Source organism: Henckelia pumila, chromosome 4, assembly GCF_033568475.1.
Source record: "Henckelia pumila isolate YLH828 chromosome 4, ASM3356847v2, whole genome shotgun sequence".
Classification (NCBI taxonomy): Eukaryota; Viridiplantae; Streptophyta; class Magnoliopsida; order Lamiales; family Gesneriaceae; genus Henckelia; species Henckelia pumila.
Genome location: NC_133123.1, coordinates 151,009,316 through 151,032,162, shown reverse-complemented (window position 1 = coordinate 151,032,162; position 22,847 = coordinate 151,009,316). Strand labels below are relative to the sequence as shown.

The 22,847-nt window shown below is 32.7% G+C and overlaps 2 protein-coding genes and 1 long non-coding RNA gene across 3 annotated transcripts; 1 reads left to right on the top strand and 2 right to left on the bottom strand.

Annotated features, from left to right (window-relative positions):
- Nucleotides 1-11,681: 11,681 nt before the first annotated feature.
- Nucleotides 11,682-14,882, bottom strand: LOC140864740 (putative late blight resistance protein homolog R1A-3). Its single transcript, XM_073269080.1, has one exon. The coding sequence runs from the start codon at nt 14,845-14,847 to the stop codon at nt 12,253-12,255; it is 2,595 nt and encodes an 864-aa protein (XP_073125181.1). The 5' UTR covers nt 14,848-14,882; the 3' UTR covers nt 11,682-12,252.
- Nucleotides 14,883-15,142: 260 nt separating this feature from the next.
- LOC140862062 (respiratory burst oxidase homolog protein C-like) lies at nt 15,143-17,071 on the bottom strand. Its single transcript, XM_073265066.1, has 4 exons — nt 16,950-17,071; nt 16,729-16,819; nt 15,393-15,915; nt 15,143-15,252 (listed from the first exon to the last, which is right to left on the bottom strand). The coding sequence occupies exons 1-4, from the start codon at nt 17,069-17,071 to the stop codon at nt 15,143-15,145; spliced, it is 846 nt and encodes a 281-aa protein (XP_073121167.1).
- A 1,631-nt stretch (nt 17,072-18,702) lies between these two features.
- Nucleotides 18,703-19,602, top strand: LOC140859806 (uncharacterized). The gene is made up of 3 exons (XR_012143538.1): nt 18,703-18,823; nt 19,066-19,255; nt 19,360-19,602. It is a non-coding gene; the product is annotated as an uncharacterized lncRNA (long non-coding RNA).
- The last annotated feature ends 3,245 nt before the right edge of the window (nt 19,603-22,847 follow it).

Sequence of the window (22,847 nt, the reverse complement as noted above, 5' to 3'; positions counted from 1 at the left end):
AAATACAAGTAGATGACATATGGTTGACTGCTTTGACTAATCCTTTAATTAATTAATCTTTATTAAAAAAATAAAATATGATTCTAACCACATTGGCGTTTCATACATTGATACGAGGGTTTTTTATTAAATTAATATAAAATTAATAAAATGTAATTAAAATATTGCATTCTGTAAAAATTGTCCAAACTAGTACAATCCGGGACAGTCTGTCCCGGATTCATCAGAGATCTGACAGGTCTCTGATGAATCCGGAACAGACTGTCCAGGATTCATATTTACATATATATTATATATTAAAAAAAACGATAGGCCCAAAAAAAATCGGCTGGACCAAAAATTATCGTTCCAGCCGATTTTTTTTAAAATAAATTAAGTAAATAATCTGTCTTATCGGTCAAAAAGGACCGATAAGACAGCTCTCTGAATCTGAAGCAGGCTGCTTCGGATTCAGAGATTCACGCGAATCAATGCTACACGGACTCAACAGACTTAATTATTTATGCATATATTTGTGTTCAATGTATTTCTCCTTCCCATTTCATTTCATTCCCATAACTATTTGAATTCCTCTTGCATTTTTTTCATGGGGTTTTTATTAAATTAATATAAAATTAATAAAATTTAATTAAAATATTGCATTCTGGAGAAATTGACCAAACTGTCTAGGATTCATATTTATATATTAAAAAAATAAACGATCGACTCAAATAAAATCGGCTTGACAAAAAATTATCGGTCCAACCGATTATTTTTTTTAAATAAAGTAAGAAAGATAAATCTGGTCAAACTTGGCCAGATTACTTTTTGAATCCTGAGCAGTCTGCTCCGGATTCAAAAAGCACCTTGATTCCCGCACTTTGGTCGTGGTTATTGATTCACGGGTTCAAATGTCTTTATTGATTATGGGTTGTGAATTATTGATTCACTATTGATTCACGTGTGTATATCTCAATTCTATTATTTTCATTCCTCCATTCCTTTATATATTCGAATTTGTTCGTATTTTTGCTCCAGCTTTCTTCGTTTTTGTTAAAGGTAAGTAAGTGTCTATGTTTAATTTTTATTTTATTAAATTTTTTTGGGGTTGATATTTTTATTTTTTTATTGACAGATTATAGTTTAATTCGACTGTTGATCTTGTCTTCATACGCAGTTAACAGGTAATTATCGTTATTATTATTTAATAATTATATTATCGGTTAATTTTGGTAGAATATAATATTTAAAATAAATTTAATTTTGTTAAAAGTTATCTTTACGTATTTTATGCTTTTTTTTTTTTGCAATCTATTTTATGCTTAAAGTATTGATAAATCTTATTTTATTTAATTATTTTACGAAATAGTAATTAATTAATTAATTTTAAAATTATAGTCACACATTTTTTATTTGATTTTATTTATTTTTCGAGAATGAGGATTTATTTTGTTTTTTTGTATAATCTGTGATTTTTTTTCTTGTGAAATGAACTATAATCTTAATGAACATTACGGTGAAATTGATTATCTGTAATTTATTCAAAATATTTTATCAATTTTCATACCTAGAAATAAATAATTTTAATTAGTTTCATTTTAGATTTTTGTTTTATTGGTAATGAAATCATCCGCAATGTCATCTATATTATTTAATTCATACTTGAAGCTATGATTATATATTCACAACATATTTTGAAATAATAAAAATAAATACTCTATTTTACAGTTTGAATGTAATATTATATTAATAAATTATATTATTACTTTGATAATTAAGATGACGAGACTAACTGTAATTATTATAGATAATTACAGAAATTATAGAGGATATATTGCTTATGAAATATTTAGATAATCTATTTATAAAATAGAGAGTAATATTTGTACTCTAATTTTTGTTGAATAGAATCTTTAAATTTTATAATATATATTACCAATAATACACTGTCATTCATTATTCTATTTTGAGTAGTTTTGTTATCTTAATTCCTAAAGTTAGTCCGTTAAAAAGTTTTTATAAAAATATTTAAATATTTAGAAATAAAAACTACATTAGTCATTAAAGTATCGTTACCTTTTTTTTTTCTTTTCTAACCGATTTATTACTTTTTCTGATTTTAATATTTTATTATTTTAGTTTTCCCAGTAACTTATATTTAAGTTTCATATTCCAATATCTTATCTTATGGCAATAATATTTTTTTTCGAAATTTTAAAAATAATTTTTTAAGTAATCATGTTATCTGATATAAAAGACATTAATTTATTTAAACAAAATAAAATTTATAAAATAGTTATTATGTTAAATATTATTCACAATATATTTAATTGAAATTATGAAATTTATCATCACACATTAAACTTTTAGAGATAAATCAAATATTCCATGATTTCATCATTATTGTATGTTCTCGAAGTAGAAATAGAATAATCAAGTGTATAATTAGCAATATATGTTATAAGAATTGAATATGGAATTTATTAAACAAAAAATAGAGTATAAATATCAATGGTCTTATAAAATTTATCATTTAAATTTTTTTAAATGAACGTTTTTTTTTTATTATTATAATAGTTTTTTTTAAAGAATGTTGATATCGTATATTTTTTTTGTTTAATACAGAAATGGATGTTGTTAGTGCATTACTCTACGTAGGTGGTTATGTCATTGTCCAGAATGAGAGGGTCGGATATAGCATACCAGCAAGTAGGCCAATGAAAATCCCACGTTCTATTACATTTTCTCAACTGGTGAATGAGGTGCAGCGCCTCCTACTAATCGACCCATCTCAATTCACTATTAAACTGTCGACAAAATATTCTTACGACGTGATGTCTCGTCATATTGAAGAGCATGTGTACATCACAGATGATGATAGTTTACAATTCATGTTTGATTCACCGGCACTACATTGCTTCTACCTGTATGTTGAATCATCTCCAGTATCTTACGACGTAAGAAGTTGTGATCATGAGTCGTTCATGCCAGGGATAACACAAGGTTTGAGCACAATAGATTTCAATGATCAGCCACAAACTTCTACACGCCACATTGATGATGCAGGTACGCAACCGTATTCTGGAATTGATACTTGCATATGGGATCATCATATCATGGTTCCCACAGAAGAAGATCACGGATGGGTCCAACACGAAACACTATCATGGGGTTTGAATTCACGGCCTTGGGATCATCATCTCACGAATCCCACACAACAAGATGTCGCAAGAGGGCCCATGATTAGGGGAACAAATATGTCAGATGCAATTGCAGGAAATATTACAGAGGCACATGATCCGTTTGCGGATAGTTCTCACAATGTAATGAGTAGTGATAGTGAGCCTGATGTTGCATCAAATGATGGGGAAGAAGATGACCATGACAACACACTATGTGAAGACGACGCCCTATTCATGAATACACATCAGGGCGAGGGCACGTCGTCGCATGCCCCAAACTATGGTGGGGAAACAATTGCACAGAACATTCCTCAAGATGGTCCTGTTATGCGCAAAATACCTCAATTTTTCAACACAGTTTATGATGAACAAATTCCAGATTCATTTGGGTTATCATCTAGATCGCGGACTAAGTTTTACGACCCTGAAAGGCCTGCACTTTGTGTGAAAATGGTTTTCAAGAACAAAGCTGAATTAATAACATCTGTGAAGGATTTTTCTGTTCGAATTGCAAGACGTGAATATGTTGTTGTCCAAAGTTCTCCAACAATATGGAAGATCAAGTGTAAGAACTTTTCTGAAGGAGGAAATTGTGGTTGGGGACTTCGAGCATCATTCAAACAGAATATAAGGTTTTTCATGATAACGAAGTATGGTGGGGATCATACATGCATTTCTAGTCAAGTGGGTATAGATCACCACAACCTTGACATAAATATGGTGGCAAACACACTTTTTGGAATTGTACGTTGTGATCCTGCATATGAGATCAAATATGTTCGAGAGAGTATCAAAGGAAAATATGGGTATGATATATCATATGCTAAGGCATGGAAGAGTTTGAAGCGTGCAGTTGAGATCGTATATGGTACATGGGAAAGCTCTGTTTCATTGCTTCCTAGATATATGGGTGCTTTGTCCAAGTATAATCCAGGAACTATTATAGAGTAGAAGCACCTTCGCCAAAATGAGCATTCCCATAAAGTTTTGAACTTTGTATTTTGGGCCTTCAAGCCATGTATAGATGGATTCCAGCATTGTCGCAGAATAATCAGTGTTGATGGCACACATCTATATACGAAATACAAGCACAAACTACTCATTGCAGTGACTTTGGATGCTAATAACCAGGTGTTGCCTCTAGCGTTTGCGCTCGTCGATGAAGAAACTTACGAGTCTTGGCATTGGTTCTTAAGTAATGTTGCACGACATGTGACACGAGGTTATAGAGGAGTGTGTCTTATATCTGATAGGCATGCGGGTATAACAAGTGCGGTGCAAGATCTCCCTGACTTTAGACCTCCACATGGTGTCCATCGTTTTTGTTTGAGACACGTGTGTTCTAATTTCAATAATAGGTTCAAAAACATTCATCTGAAGGACTTATGTTGGGAAGCAGGGACACAACATCAAATAAGCAAGTTCAATGCCACAATGGAAGCAATCAAATCAAAAAATGTAGTTGCTTTCAATTATTTGTCTAACATCCCCAAAGAGAAATGGACATTTGCTCATGATGGTGGATGGAGGCGAGGGATCATGACGACAAATATGTCTGAGTGTATAAAAAGTGTATTGAAAGGGGCTCGACGTCTTCCTATTATCGCAATAGTAGAATTGACTTTACAGCGATGCGTGCAATATTTCATACAAAGAAGGAGCCGAAGTCAGAAAATGATGGAAAAACATCAACCTTGGACTGATTATGCTTGCGAAAAATTTGGGAAGTGGTCGAGAAAGTCAATTGAACACAGGGTTGTACAATTTGACCAAAGGGATCAGACAGCATCCGTTGCAACGGGAGCAAGACCGGGGAGTCAACATCACATGCAAGTTGTTAAGATTTCTACTCGTGATTGCACATGCGGGAAGACAACAATATTTGGAATCCCTTGTTCACATGTCATCTGTGCATCAAAATGGTTTGGACTAGATCCTTCACAGCTCGTACAACCATGGTACGATCTTAGCGAATATGTGAACACTTATGATGGTAGATTCTACCCTGTACATGATGAACAATATTGGGAAGCACCGACATTCCAATTACAACACAATCCAGTTCGACGAGAGAGGAGAAGAGCTGGTAGAGATACCACGACCCGCATTAGAAATGAGATGGATCAATCTTCTGGCAGAGAGAGACGAAGGTAACATGAGATCTATAATGATATCCTATGTTTCTTTTAATTCGATGATACACTAATTTAATATTTATCACTCCTCACCATGTAATTTAACATGAGATCTTAATGTTTTTTCTTGTTCTCATTACATGTAGGTGACACTTGACAGGATCATTTTGAGGATATGAAACCTACGGATTCTCAATTTATGCTCTGAAATATAAGTTCTTTGTCTTTTAATTTGTTTTTTTTAAGTGTTTTGTATTATTGTATTGGCCCTACTTATTTTTCATATGTATATATGTAAAATATATATAGTTTTTGATGCACATATGAAACTTATTTTTTTTTTTTTGGTTTTTAAGTGTTTTGTATTATTGTCTTTGAAATATAATATTTTGAAATCTATTAATTATTTAGTTTTTGATGCACATATGAAACTATTAATTTTTTAAAATATATATAGTTTTTGATGCACATATGAAACTATTAATTTTTTTCGTATGTAAATGAGTATTAAAAAAATGTATACCGTAAAAAACCAAAATATAGAAACAATATATTTTGGGAACATGAATATTTTTATATGTACATGGAAACAAAATACAGAACTGTCAATGATGATGATAACGGTGACCACCAGTGCCGCATCTAGGTCTTACAATTATTCTATGACCACGACCATACCTCTCCTCCTCGTCTCCCTCCGTCCGAGGTTGTGCAGGAGTTGTGCTGGGACCAACCGTGCTCATATTCATCTCAGTTATTGGTATATCAGAATATTCTTGAAATGGGATCGGTGATACATTTAATCGAGGGCGTATATTATGCATAAATGGCTGGAAGTCACTTTGTAGGAGTTGTGTAAAACTACCAGCATATGGGGTGTGGAAGTCATGATCATATCCTCCAAAACTCGAGACCATAGGCGGAGTATAGAATGTAGTGTTTGTTGTCGAAGGTCCGGGATCCCCATAATTTTGTGTGCACCTAGGATGATTTGTCGTAGAAGTTCCGGCCTCACCCTCATTTTGTGTCCATCTTGGAGGTTGCGACATAAATGCATGTTCTTGTCCCTGATATTGTTGTTCCTACATGATAAGCAAAATAATAGAATGAGCATGTTAACATTTATCTCAAGTTTTTCAACTTTAATAAAATAAAAAAAATAAGTGTAACACATCTTACAAAAGATTGTCGATATCTTCCATCTATGGGATGATATCCAACCATAGTCGCAGGTACTTGCGTCGGAGATACGAAAATATGAGAAATACGTCGGTACCAACCAATATACTCCAATGTGGTGTCAGGTGTACCAGGTATGATAAATTCCCCGTTCATGACAAAATTATATCTATCAGTCCACATATCCACAAACTGTTTGTGAAAGGCGGCCCAATCGTAATTGGGTCGCCCTTGACGTGTTAATTTATGAAATATGTCGTAGTTCGTGGCGGGTGGGGGAATACCCTGACGCATCCCAAATTGTCGAAGACATCTCTCTGGTCGATGAATTTCAACAATATCAAAATTTATCAGTGGACATGCAGACCGACAAAGGAGATTTCTATTTCCCTCTAGGTAAATAGACAACTCTGGTGACTCCATATCATATACAGTCCATTTAAACTGCCAAAAAATTAAAGTAAAAATATTAACATGCTTATCATAAAACAATATATAAAATATTTTTATAGTTATAGATGTTGTGAAAAATTTTACCTGTCCGTCTATCATCCTATCAAGCATATCTCTCATTATACGAACAGAATGACGCACAGTGTGCACCCATGAAAACCCACGCTTCCACCTATGATATGAATAAGCAGACATTATAGGACATTAATAAGAAATAATAGAATCTTATTAAATAGTAAGTGTTTATGAAAAATACTTTGCGCCATAAGGTGGGAACGGTAATCCCTGAAGCACATCGGCAACTTGCTCCGATGCCAGATGACTTTGTTGTACCATATCCGGAGTCAGAAGTGTAATCCGTGACCACACCCAAATCTGTAACGATATAAAATATCAACTTCTCATAAAAAAATTAACCACAACATATATTAATTTTATATTAGTGTAATTGTACCTGAAGTATTTGGATAGGCCCACATAGACCGTTCTTTGACTCCATGGATGTGTTGCATAACTCTCGGTAAAGATAAGCCAATACAGCCGAACCCCAGCTATATGTATTCACTCTATCGATGTCCTGAAGAAATGGTAGATACATAAGCTTTACAGCAGAACTTTCTGAGTCCGGAAACATACATCCACCGATAATCAGTAATGCCACACAACGAGAATATTTTGCCACGTCGTCATCTGTGCTGTCATCCTGAATCATATGATCAAGACAGTGCTTTCGTATAGCGCCGAGGGAAAGGTGGCCACCTTTGATTTTATTATCACCGGGCATGAAACCCAACCAATATAAACAACGTTGTTGCAACTCATTTTTACTGTACGCGGTATCTACACCGGTGACGGGAATGCCATCGATATTTAAACCCCAAATCATTGCGACATCTTGTAGGGTTATCGTGGTCTCACCTACTGGAAGGTGGAACGTATGGGTTTCTCGATGCCATCTCTCTACCATGGCTGTAAGCAAGTGATGATCATAATATTTTATTGGTCCACACTGTAAGATACCATAAAACCCATGTGCGCCAAACATTGACGAACACGATGGTGAATTCCTTCATTATACAATGCCCATAGAGAACGATCGGAACGACGTGGAAGTATTAGTGAATCCATATTCTCGGCATTGATATTATTCGAAATATGTCCATTTTGTAAGTACAACACATTATCTACATTTTCGGTCATCCTGCAATTAATAAAATATGGATATAAGCTATATTAATTTTAATATCCAAATATAACTGATGAGAATAATAAAAACTTTTGCATTTATGAAATTTTTCTTTGTAGCAAATAATATGTTGTTGATTGTGTTAGTTAAAGGTGAATAAATTGGTATAATAATAATCCATCATTTCTATTATTTGTGATTCGACTGATAATATGTGAAAAAATATTATAAACTTGAATTACTAAAAAAATATATACACAAATTCATGCCTACTAATGATTTTTGTCTAAGATTATAAATTAATTTCACTAAAATTATAAATTATGTTCACCAAGATTATATTCAGTTTCAATATAAATTTCATATATATGATAATAGTTCATTTCAGTTTAATTTCTTTTTAAAATGAAGATGAACTCAAATTTAAACGAGGCTAAGAGAAATAAAAAAAAAACCAATGAAAAAAAACTTGACAAATTATTTATTTCCAAAAATACTCTTTAATTTTAATTTTAAATATTAAAATTTCAACAAATTCAATAATAACTAATTTTGATTTATAATATAACTAAGATTATAGTTACTGTAATTATTATTCACCATATTTTTATTATTATTGATCATTATAATATATTATTTATTTAACAATAATATTGTACTCGTTACTAACTTTATTTAACATTAAATATTTAATTATTACAATAAATACATATTTATATTATTATTAAATTTAATTGTTTTATATATTTTAATTATTATTTTACTTAAACTTTGGGGTTAGGAAATTAAAATTAGTAAAAATTTAATAATAAATATCATATTTACATTTGTACTATAATTTTTTTTCAGAAATTTTAATTATTTTCAAAAATTCTTTGTCGAAATAATTATTATTAACATTCAAAATTATTAATTGTATAATAATATATTTTATTCTTAAATTCAAACAATTAATTCGTATATATATACTTAATTGATATAATAATAATTAGGCATTTTTATTCTTTACTATTGGAAATATACTCTTTCAAAAAATCATTACGGAATACTTACAACTTATTTTAACATGAAGTTTTATTTACATACTAATTTTTCTTAAATAGATTTAATTATGTATTTTTAGTTTGCTATTAACTCACAATTGTATCTAATATTCTATTTTTTTATTTAAAAATTTTGAAAATTATTTTTTATTTAGTTAGTTATTAAGACAATCTTCATTTAAATTAATATATTAAATTCGCTATATTGGAATATTATATGTAAGATTTTTCATAAATAAGGATGATAATGTGGATTGGGTATATACAATTTTTAATGAATCTAAACAATATAATATCGAAGAGAGGAAAAGACATTACTTGGGGAAAGTAGCATAATTGTAGAGATCACGCACGATAAACAATAACAGTCTGATCTAAACTCAGGCAATGCCATACAATCAATCCAATGTAATCACACTAATTAATAAAAAAAAATAAAAAATTGCGTGCTTATAATTTTAAAATAAATTAATTTATTACTCTATTCTTAAAATAAGTACATAAATACAAATTAATTGTGTATAATTCATCAATAATTTAAGTATAAAATACGAAAAAAAACTTTTAACTAAATTAAATTTATTTTAAATATTATATTCCACAAAAATTAAACAATAATAGAATTGTAAGAAAATTATGATAATTACCTGTTAATTGTGTACGAAAGCAAGATCAACCGTTCAATTAAATTATAATCTGACAATATTTTTAAAAAATTAGAACAAAATATCAACTAAATAAAAATATCATAACAAAAGAAATCTAAAACAATAAATTAAATAATGAATATAAACATAACCGGTTACCTTTAACAATGGCGAAGGAAGCATGAAAAAAATGCAAGAGGAATTCAAATATTTATGGGAATGAAATGAAATGGGAAGGAGAAATACATTGAACACAAATATATGCATAAATAATTAAGTCTGTTGAGTCCGTGTAGCATTGATTCACGTAAATCTCTGAATCCGAAGCAGCCTGCTTCAGATTCAGAGAGCTGTCTTATCGGTCCTTTTTGACCGATAAGACAGCTTATTTACTTAATTTATTTTAAAAAAAATCGGCTGGACCGATAATTTTTGGTCCAGCCGATTTTTTTTGGGCCTATAGTTTTTTTAATATATATAATATATATGTAAATATGAATCCTGGACAGTCTGTCCCGGATTCATCAGAGACCTGTCAGGTCTCTGATGAATCCGGGACAGACTGTCCCGGATTGTACTAGTTTGGTCCATTTTTACAGAATGCAATATTTTAATTACATTTTATTAATTTTATATTAATTTAATAAAAAACCCTTGATACGATGCAACTGCACAAATTTTTATTTATGGAATCAAATTCAAATTATCCAAAATTCTATTTTAAATATTTAAATAGGTGTTAATAAAATAACTTCATTACAAAGTGTATAGCGAGCTTGGTAAATGTGACACAAATTTTTTTAAAGTAAGAAGTTTTTGAAAATACAATTTTAATTTTGAGAATGATATTTACACTCCAAAAGTTTATAATTGCATTCCACTTTTGATTATTAATGTATTTTCTTGCAATATTTCCCCTGCTTAATTATTTCATATTTTTATTAGACTAATATACCCTTTCATGAATCATTCCATCTTACTACTTATTCACTTTTTCTATTATATTTTATTTATTTAATTTAGATCATTTCAAATTTTTAATTTATGTGTTCGTCTTTCACTTTCCTTAACATGAGAGAATGATGATATTATTCAAAATTTGGATTTTGTTGACTATATTGAGAAACCCAACAAATATTAAATTAAAAAAAAATCTTACGTAGCTCTCTCAAAAATATTATTTAATCTTTCAATTAATTTTTTATTTATTTTTTGCACTAATTTATCACTATCGAAATTTAACTTAAAGTTGAGATTTTTCTGAAACTTTTAATCAAAAGGTAATGTAATAAAATCGGAAAATGTAAATATTCGTTTAGATATTTTCAAGTTTTTAGATTTGTCAAAAAAAAAATTATATTACCAGATGATTAAATCTTCAATGTTAAATGAGCCACCTTTTTGTTTGTTCATATAATAAGTTCAAAAATATAAATTCACATGCTATCAAGATTACCGTAATTCAAATTAATTCTGTTGTATTCAATTTTTATAAATAATTTTAATTAAAGTTTGAAATATTTTTTTTAAAAATTATGACCGATCTGTGCTCAAATTTCAGTTTACACCAAATCACGATATTGTTTGGTCGGTTTTTTTAAAAAAAATTGAAACTGAATTGCCATGTGTAGTAAGATTAGTAACATTTTTCAAAAATGGTTGTTTTTCATATAAAAATATATTTATTATTTTGATCAAAATGATTATAACTCAATTAAAAATTTGATTTTATTTGAAATTTTTATATAACCTGTAAACTAGTGATCTCTTATTTACAATGATAATTAATATAAGTAGATAAATAATGAATAAATAAAAATATTTGATCACCTCTAAATCTAATATTAATTAAAATTTAAATTCTAGAATATCTCAACAAAATTTAAATTTGGGTTTAAAATGAAACTAAGCACTAAACCACAAAAAAAAAACAATTTTTTTAAAAAAATCATAAATAATCAAATCCAAAAAATTGTAGAAAAGTATTGTACCATTATTTAAAACAATACGGGTACGGGTTGGGCTACGCGGGGAAGCTTGAGTTCATCAACGGTTGAGATTTATTGGGCCATATCCAACCCATCTATGACAAATACATCTTGGCCGTCCATTCTAGTCGGAGCTATTATTACCACCCACGGCCAGCATTTGGTAAGCGGATGAAGCCCGGCAAATATGAGGACAAATTATAGTGGTAAAGGGCGAGGCGAAACCGCACTTCAGTATCTTTTGCCTTTTCCTCAGATTTCAGCTTTAACTCATCAAGGTATCTTTTTTCATACCAATAGCAGATTTAAGGTAGAGCCGACTGATTCAAGAAGCGTCATACATACATATGCAAACAAAAACCACAGATGCAGAGAGAAAGCTGAAGGAGTTTTCTGTTCTCTGTACAAGAGTTAACACATTGAAATATTCTCCCCTCTCTAGGGTAAAATATTCTCTCTTTTATATCACACTAACACGGAAATCATCGTTTCCATTTTCATGTTGCAGCATCTGAATTTGGTTGGCGGAGTCCACCAATGATTTTATACAGTAGCGCAGCTCTATGGATCGAAGTGTATCTATTTCTCCTATGCCACTGGGAATCTCATCAATCGAATAAACACCATGGAGAATCAAGGTTTCAAGGGATGGGAAGTGCTCTTTTTCTGTTTTCCACTTCACCAGACAATTTAAGGAAGAACAAAAATATTTGAGTTGAAGAAATTGACCTTCCTCAGTAGTCCACACACAATCAGTATTCCAAAAACAATCTCCACTGCGTTTAATCCTCATCATCTTCAGCACTTGAAGATTCGGGAGCGACCCGATTATGGTCATATTGTCCCAAGGAAAAGGGACTCCGTCCAAAGATAACTTCATTAGACCGATTGGAAAAGCATAATTCCATGTCATTGAGTAACCACGAACCTCGAACATGGAGATTTGCAAGTCTTCGAGGTTTCGGAGATGGAAAAGGTTGCGGAGATTAAAATAACCACACCAAAAAGTATCAATATCATATACGACTTTCAGTTTCTTCAGATTCACGAGTATTCTGATAATCTCTTGGGTAAATCTCAAATCTCTCACTGTCTCAATTGTTTGCAGACCACTTTCACGAACAATTCCCATGTCAGAGGGATGCGATAAACTAAACATGGTGTCCCAGGTAAGATGTCTCAACTTGGGCATCGTTAAAGTTCTATATGGTGCTTGCAATGTTCTGAAGCCAGTTACATGAACAACTATAGTTTCGAGATTGGGATGTTTCAATATCGAGTCCGGAAGTCCACCGGGGCATGATGCATGGTCCAAGGCAAAAGCAAAATACCTTAAATTGATGAATATTGAGACTACGTTGGAAAAACTGGGCAAAGTCACACGCGGTGCATCCAAGATACAGATGTGCCTAGAACATAGATATAATGTTGGTCCATTTAATGTCTCGGTGACGAGCAGAATTGAACGTACGCTCGAATCTAGGATATCCCATTCTAGACAAATCTTCTTGCTATAAATTTTGAGGCGGCGATGGGGATTCTTTATGGATTCTGTTCTGGAATTCGTTTCGGACGAGACATGATGAAGAAACCCCTCTTCTTCAGCTTTTCTAATACAAATCTCCCTCAACATATCATGAATTCCAACTGTTTTTAGTTTCCCATCCGGCCCTTTCTTTATCACAAAAAGCAAACTTCGGTTCACAAGATCCTCCAAATAACCTTCTCCCACATCTTCCAAGCATTTGAACTGATGGTTTGGTTTCAGAAATCCCTCGGCAACCCACAACTTGATTAGCTTAGGAGCATCAATTTCAGAATCTTCTGGGAAAGCTGCTATGTATAGGAAACATGGTTTTAATCGAAGAGGTAACCGATCATAACTAAAACACAGTATCTTTGAGCATTGAAGTGCAATTGTAGGCTCTCTAGAAGTCATATTTTCCAAAACATTTTCCCACAATTGTTCTCTCATCACTTGACCGGAAGAAAGGAGTAGTACTCCTGCAACCACCACGATGGTGAGTGGAAGTCCACCACAATTTTCGGCAATCTTCTTACCGATGTCCACGAGTTGGGGAGGACAAGATTGTTGTCCGAAAACCCTTTCTTGAAGTAGTTTCCAACTTTGATCTTCATCTAAACACTTCATTTGGTGAACAGAAGATCCTGCGTGAGAGGCCACATCTAATAGCCTAGTGGTTAACAAGATTCGACTTCCATTGCCATCATTTGGGAATATCATCTTCAAATCATCCCAAGCCTCGGTACTCCACATATCATCGATCACAATGAGATATCGCCTGCCCAAGAGATTTTGATACACTAGTTTCGCCAGTTCCGCTTCGCTGTCATCAGATTGTTGATTCTTGAGGTACTTGAGAAGCCCTGAAAGAATATCTCTCCTCTGATACTCTTGTGACACTGTGATCCATGCGCATTTGTCAAAATACTGATCAGAAAGGATTGAATCCTCGTAAGCTCTTCTAGCTAGAGTCGTCTTCCCGATTCCTCCCATCCCCACAATTGGGATGATTTGGAGCTCAGCTGCATCTTCGTATAATCGTTCTTTGATTGCAATCAAGTCCTCGTCAAATCCCACTACCATTTTTTTGGTCGTGGATGAATGATCGATCGGAGAAGAAAAAGATACGGATCGGAGATCTTGAGCTGCGTCACTGTCCTTCATCTTCATAAGTTCTTCCCAAACAAAACCAATCCTTTCAGACGCCATTGTTAAGTCTCGATCCAAGTTCAACTCTTCGCCATCAGCCTCTGAAGAAGAACTCCAATCATCATCATCAGGTGACACCGAACACAAATACAAATCCATGAAATCTTGAGCTTCAAATGCAGCCTTTCTGATCCCATTTCCGACACAATCAAGTGTTCCATGATGCTTGTCTGAATAATTTTCAAGGAAAGTGACTATAAAATCAACTTTTTTTGAGAGAGAACGGATTTTTGGTTTGTCTAGAGGATCGACATACCGTCGAAGACTCAAAATCTCTCGCAAGGATCGAGCAAGAGCAAGAAACGCTGCATAAGCAGACATGGGAGCTGGAGAGACTGAAAAGCAGGGGCACTCACTCTCGGCTTATCCTTTAACTTAAATCATTATTTTCTATTCTAAATAATATATAATTCTAAATAATATATAATATATACTTTTTATTTACTTCTTAACAATAATACTTCTATCTAAAAGCAAAAAAAAAAGGGAAACTTTAAAGATAGATAAAAGCTTCAATTATCTCAACTTTTCCTCCTCCAACATTAGTGGTGGTTGGTGGTGGTCCATCTGAACGCGATTATAATATGATCTGGCAATGGTTTCTGTACAAACCAGATCAAAAGTTTTCTTTGTGGAATTCAAATTTGGTGCTAGTTTTGTGTGAAAAATCAGAGGCCAATTGTCTTAGCTCTTTCGCTGGTGGTGGTGGCCCGCAGTAAAATACTCCTGTAAAATGTGACAGATTATTAATATTTAGTGCATCACCAATTGCAGCCTATATGTATCAACATAGAACACAATCACTACAAATGATTTATAAAATGTATTCAGCCAAGATGTAACTAACATAACATAAAGAGACTCACCAACACTTGAATTGGGATGGTTGAGGGCGATGCGTTTGTAGACCGTACGCCAATTAGGCTTGGCGAAGTGAGACTTAACCCGAGTTCCCGACACGACATCCACTCCATTCTTGGCATGATTGAGTGATTGAAGCATGGTGATCAGGGCAGAACGAGCATCACCCTCTTCATACACACTAGTACAGTAATTGTGCATTTCTATTACTCCCTTATGGTCTGTTTCAGCCACTTCATTCATCACGCCCTTAAACCAATCAAAGGATCCTTGTTCTCTAGTAACCCAGTAGAAATAAACTCTCCTTGTTTTATTCGTCAAAGGGCTAGCGTTCGGGGACATGATTTTGCCTCCTCTGTTTCCCTCCTCCAAAGAATTCTCTACCTCCTCCGTCGCTTTCACATTGTTCACAACGTCTTTAACGACACTGATCATCGGTGTTGCACCAATGCCAAGCCCCACAAGCAGCACCACATCATAGTTCTTGTAGTCCTGTGTTGGTGCTCCATATGGACCATCAATTAGAACCTTGGGGAAAATGTGTCATGATCACAAAAATTTCGAATATTTCAGTATTACAGGAATTGTTTAACATGCAAGTTCATGAGAATTTACACAGCATGAGACTGAATGCACAATTTCATGGTTCCATGTTTGTCAAATGTCAGATTCTTGACAATGTTTTTTTTGTTATATTGAATGGTGTTGCCTTGTTACAATGATGGAATTTGTAAGTGACTTACTTGGGATTATTCTCTCCTTGCAAGAAGTGAGCCTTAAGGAGCCCACTTTCCCCCGTTGGAGGCTTACAAACCTAAACAAAAGATCAAATAATGCTGAGACCACTAGCAACAAACATGTGAAGGACTGGATTCCTATGTACGTAGATGCAAACAACATAAATTCTCAAGTGTTTGAACAGGCATGACACCAAATTATGGCAGATTTTACCAAACATAAGTAAAAAAAAAAAAAAAGGACAAGTTTCAGGGGTGTTACATTTTTCAAGGAAAAGGTTAAAATTGCAAAAAACACTCATTTCTGTTCTCGATAATTGATCTTAGATTCCATTGTGATTATTATTAAATGAAAGTGGGGATAGCGACACTTCCTTTAAAAAAGGCAAGAAAAGGAAAACAGCCATACAAATCAGAGTGACTTTCTGGGTAGATGTATATGGTTCACTAGGAGAGTCACTCTCATTGCATGGAGGACCAATTACCTTTTGATCGATCATTTAAAACATCTTCACATGTACAACTTTTGTAGAAATACAAACTTTGTCTGTATAATACTTTGGAATGATTAGTATTTCATATGATTTTTGTGAAGGAAATTTACCTCGTTAAGTTGCCTTGTCCAATTGCCATGTGTCCTAATGTGGACACTTATATAATCATCTCCAGGTGCTGAAGTAATGGAGAATGGGTGCCTGTAGAAAATGGAGCACTAACATTCATTATCTCAACTTCCAAGCTTTGATACATTAACAATGTGAATATATATATCAACTCTGGTAATAAATACATTATACAGAGTGGTATTGTTTTAAGTGTATGTACCATTCAAATGGAGAGACTGCTGCACATTTCACAAAAATGTATTGTCCACTTTTGTATTTGAATCCTTGAGGCTTTGAGATGTGTAGTGTTAGCACATTTCCTGGGAGGACATCCGCCTTCATATGGCCAAAAAGTGTCCATAAATACCAAAGAAAACTCGGAATATACGGAGAAATACTAGAGATTTTAGATGCATGGCCTTTTTGTTGGGATTTATGCCCATAAACAAATATTTTGTTTTATGTGAGGAATATTTCAATATTATTTTTGCATGCATATTTTGATGTTTTAATAAATATCAAAAAAAAAATTCCAAGATTATTGTTATGTGAATTTAAATATTTGTATATAAGTGTTATATACATGAGGATAATATTTAAATTATAATAATCTAAATTTGTCCGCAATTAGAAATTAAAGTTGGGATCTTTAATTTAAATTGCTAGTGTGGTTCATTATATTATGAATAAAACAATCTTATCCGGATTGTTGATAATGAGATTATTGGAATGAAAACACTTTATATAATTTGATTATATAGGACTGGAACACGATTAATTTTGAATCTCTATAAATTTCCATATCATGATGAGAATTCAATATTAATAAATGATGGTCATATATGAGTCAATCTTAATTCTTAGTGATTAATAAACTCCTATTTATGATTTTGTATTTTTTGACATATCAAGTAATGACACAAATAACATAGTGTCAAAATTCTTGATACATTGGAAATACAATAAAATAAATAGCTGGGAATATTAATACGCAAGACGAAATCCATTCCTTCGTAAAGAAGTCAGATAAGTTGTTCTCTTAAGTATTGATTCAGGACTTGAATAATAAGAGCGCTCAAATTTATGATTAGATCATAAATATATTATTCATTATAGAATCAATGGAACTTAAGGAAAAAAAGATATAATTGAAGAGGTTAAGTGGAAATTACCTAGCTTTAATTATGAACGATTTATGGAGGATTAATTTATATGTTGTGACTATATCAATGGACTATTCATTTTTTTGAATAATTTTATATCTATTTTTTTCAAGAGTGCAATTCCAAGTTTATAGTGGAATAACTTTGGAATTAATAAAATTAATATATAAATTAAAGAGTTTAATTTATTATCAATTTTATTGGAGCTTGAAATTATAGGTCCATAGTTCCCCATGCCATCTCCGGATTTAAGAACACTTATGATATAAGTATTAAATTTGTTAACTTGAAATTATTGAATTTTAAGTTATTGAGCACTCTTATTTTTTATGAATAAAATTACAAGGAAAAATGTTTTCTTTGTAATTTTAATTACAAAATTATATTTTATCTCAGTTAATTAATTTTGAATTAATAATGTTTATAATTTTCTCTATTTATTTATTAGATAAATATATATGAGAAATGGATTTTCATGCGTGTATATATATATACATATATATATATTTATGAATATAAGTAAATGATTATATAAAGATATAATCAAAAATTGAGTATAAGATATATAATCCCTATCCAACGTGTATCACTTCTATCTCATTTTAAATATTTAAACAAAATTGTTTTGTTTAAAAGATAGTCTTGAGATCAGATTGTTGAGAATATATCTCAACCAATTGTGATAATATATATGAAAAGATATGTATTTTCTTTTGAAAAATTTCAAAAAGAAAATAGTAAAATATCTATATATATGTGGTGATAGGAGAAGGAACAAGATAAACGTCGTACTCCACAGTGCATTTATAATACTAATATATATTAAGAAAAGTTGGTGACGCCCACACGTTAGTGTTCGGTTGATCTGGAGAATAGGCTTGGAAGGACTGCGGAATCAGCATTCAAGTTTTATAAATTTCGTTCAACATAGGTATATTTTCTATTCTTAGTTGATTCTATGTTGAATTAATATAGTTATTGATCGTTAAACATTTTTAACAAGAAAAATGTTTTTATTCGATTCGATCTATATCAAGCTTCCGCTACGTAATTTTTGAAATTCGGTTTACGAAACCAACAATTGGTATCAGAGCCAGGTTATATTTTATTCAAGCCTATTACAGTCATGTTCCAAATTTTATTTATAATGGTAGATATGTGGTTGTGGGAAAGACTTCTTCTTCTAAGAATACAAAGAAGAAAAATGTGGGAAAGTTCAAGGGCAAGAAAAAGATCCAAAAGAAGAAAGGGAAGGGTGTTGAACCTAAACCAAAAGGAAAATGTTTCCATTGCAATGTGGATGGCCATTGGAAAAGGAACTGTAACAAGTACCTTGATGAGCTGAAACAAAAGAAGAAACAAGGTAAATTAGATTTACTAGTCATGGAAACATGCTTTGTTGAGAATGATTTCTCAAGCTGGATAATTGATTCGGGTGCATCTAACCATGTTTGTGTTTCTTTGCAGATATTGGAGTCGTCCAAGGATCTTGAGGAGGGAGCTTTCATGATGAGAGTGGGCAGTGGGGAAAGATTGTCAGCAACGGCAGTTGGGACAGTGCGACTGTCATTCAAGAATAATAAATTTTTGCTTTTGAACAATGTTTACTTTATTCCTGGTTTCCAACGCAATTTGATTTCAGTTTCCAAGTTGCATGAACAATTTATTTCTGTTTCTTTTGAGATTGATTCTGTTTCAATTAATAAGAATGGTATGAATATTTGTTCTGGTTATGTTGAGAATGGTTTATTTTTTATTAAGCCAACTTCACATAATTTACTTCAAACTGAAATGTTCAAAGTCGCTGAACCAACCCCTAAAAGAAGAAAGATTTCTGATGAAAATAATGACACATTTTTGTGGCATTTAAGGCTTGGTCATATTAACGTAGAGAGGATAGAAAGACTAGTAAAGGATGGTCCTTTGAAGGAGCTAAAAGTTGGCTCTTTACCAGTCTGTGAATCTTGTCTTGAAGGAAAGATGACCAAAAGACAATTTTTGGCAAAAGGTGAAAGAGCTAAAGCACCTCTAGAAATTATACATTCTGATGTATGTGGACCTTTGAATGTCAAAGCAAGAGGAGGCTACGAATATTTCATCACTTTCATTGATGATTATTCTAGATATGGATATGCATTTCTAATGCAAAGAAAGTCCGAATCTTTTGAAAAGTTCAAACAATTCCGCGCTGAAGTAGAAAATCAACTAAGCAATTCAATCAAAATTCTTCGATCAGATCGAGGAGGAGAGTATATGGATTATGAATTCAAAGACCACTTGATTGAAAATGGAATACTATCACAGCTCACGGCACCTGGGACACCACAACAAAATGGTGTGGCCGAAAGAAGAAATCGAACATTGCTTGACATGATGAGATCAATGTTGAGTTATTCTTCTTTGCCTAACTCATTTTGGGGTTATGCACTGCAAATAGCTGTATACATTTTGAATATTGTTCCATCTAAGTCAGTTCCTAAAACTCCTCTAGAGTTGTGGAATGGTCACAAACCTAGTTTGAGACATCCGCATATGGGGGTGTCCAGCACATGTGCTAAAAGGAAAGACTGGAAAATTGGATCCTCGTTCAGAAGTGTGTATTTTTGTAGGCTATCCCAAGGGAACAAGAGGAGGTCTATTTTATAGTAATGTCGAAAATAAAGTATTTGTATCGACAAATGCTACATTTCTTGAGCATAACTATATAAAAGACTTCAAACCTAGAAGTAAAGTAGTTCTGGAAGAGTTGCTAGCTGATGAGATTAGCCCCATTCCAACAAGAGTTGTTGAACAAGAAAGAGAGAAGACCAATACTCAAGATCCAACACCACCACATCCACCACGACGTAGTGAAAGGGAAATAAGATTGCCTATTCGCTATCGTGAAGAAGGAGAAGCACAAGTTGCAGTCACTGATGGAGGTGATGATGATCCATTGACATATAAGATGGCAATGATTGATGTTGATCAAGAAAAATGGCAAGAAGCCATGAAACTCGAAATGGAGTCTATGTACTCGAATTCAGTCTGGACACTTGTAGATCAACCTGAAGGTGTTAAGACGATTGGTTGTAAATGGATCTACAAGAAAAAGAGAGGACCCGATGGGAAAGTTGAAACTTTCAAAGCTAGGTTAGTGGCAAAGGGTTTTACCCAAAAGGAAGGAGTAGACTATGAGGATACTTTCTCCCCAGTTTCCATGCTGAAATCTATCCGTATTCTCTTATCCATTGCTGCTCATTATGATTATGAGATATGGCAGATGGATGTTAAGACGGCATTCTTGAACGGCCATCTTGAGGAAACCATTTATATGGCACAACCAGAGGGTTTCATTGTCAAAGGCCAGGAGCAGAAAGTCTGCAAACTCCAAAGATCCATTTATGGACTTAAGCAGGCTTCTAGATCATGGAACATCAAATTTGATGAAGCTATAAAGTCTTATGGTTTTCATCAAAATGTGGGTGAACCTTGTGTATACAAGAAAATAAAAAATGATAAAGTGGTCTTCTTAGTTCTTTATGTAGATGACATTCTTCTCATTGGGAATGATGTTGAATTTTTATCTAGCGTAAAGAATTGGCTAGCCAGCAAATTCCAAATGAAAGATTTGGGAGAAGAAAGCTACATTCTTGGGATCAAGATTTTTCGAGATCGCAAAAATAAGCTTCTGGCATTGTCTCAAGCATCCTACATTGACAAAGTGCTTGTCAGATTTTCGATGCAGAACTCCAAGAAAGGTAATTTACCTTCTAGACATGGAGTTCATCTCTCAAAAGAGCAGTGTCCTAAAACACCGCAAGAAGAAGAGACAATGAGACGAATTCCCTATGCATCAGCAGTTGGTAGTCTTATGTATGCAATGTTGTGTACAAGACCCGACATATGCTTTGCAGTGGGAGTGGTTAGTCGATATCAGTCAAATCCAGGATTAGATCATTGGGTAGCAGTGAAGCATATACTCAAATATCTGAGAAGAACTAGAAACTATATGCTAGTATATTCTGGTGGGGATTTGATTCCTATTGGATATACAGATTCTGATTTCCAATCAGATAGAGACTATAGAAAGTCTACTTCCGGTGCGGTGTTTACTTTGGGGAATGGAGCCATCATATGGAGGAGTGTCAAGCAAACTTGTGTTGCTGATTCAACTATGGAGGCTGAGTATGTGGCAGCTTGTGAAGCGTCAAAAGAGGCTGTTTGGCTTCGTGAGTTCTTGAAAGATTTGGAAGTTGTTCCAAACTTGAACGAACCAATCAAGCTCTATTGTGATAATAGTGGAGCGGTGGCAAATGCCAAAGAACCTAGAAACCACCGCAAAGGAAAACATATAGAGCGAAAGTTCCACTTGATAAAAGAAATTGTCAGTAGAGGAGATGTTTCAGTTCAAAAGATCGCTTCGGCGAATAATGTAGCTTATCCATTTACTAAGACATTACCTGCTCGAAGTTTTGAGCAACATCTCGAAGGGATGGGACTGAAAAACATGTCTTATTTGTTTTAAGGGCAAGTGGGAAATTGTTGGGATTTATGCCCATAAACAAATATTTTGTTTCATGTGAGGAATATTTCAATATTATTTTTGCATGCATATTTTGATGTTTTAATAAATATCAAAAAAAAATTCCAAGATTATTGTTATGTGAATTTAAATATTTGTATATAAGTGTTATATACATGAGGATAATATTTAAATTATAATAATCTAAATTTGTCCGCAATTAGAAATTAAAGTTGGGATCTTTAATTTAAATTGCTAGTGTGGTTCATTATATTATGAATAAAACAATCTTATCCGGATTGTTGATAATGAGATTATTGGAATGAAAACACTTTATATAATTTGATTATATAGGACTGGAACACGATTAATTTTGAATCTCTATAAATTTCCATATCATGATGAGAATTCAATATTAATCAATGATGGTCATATATGAGTCAATCTTAAT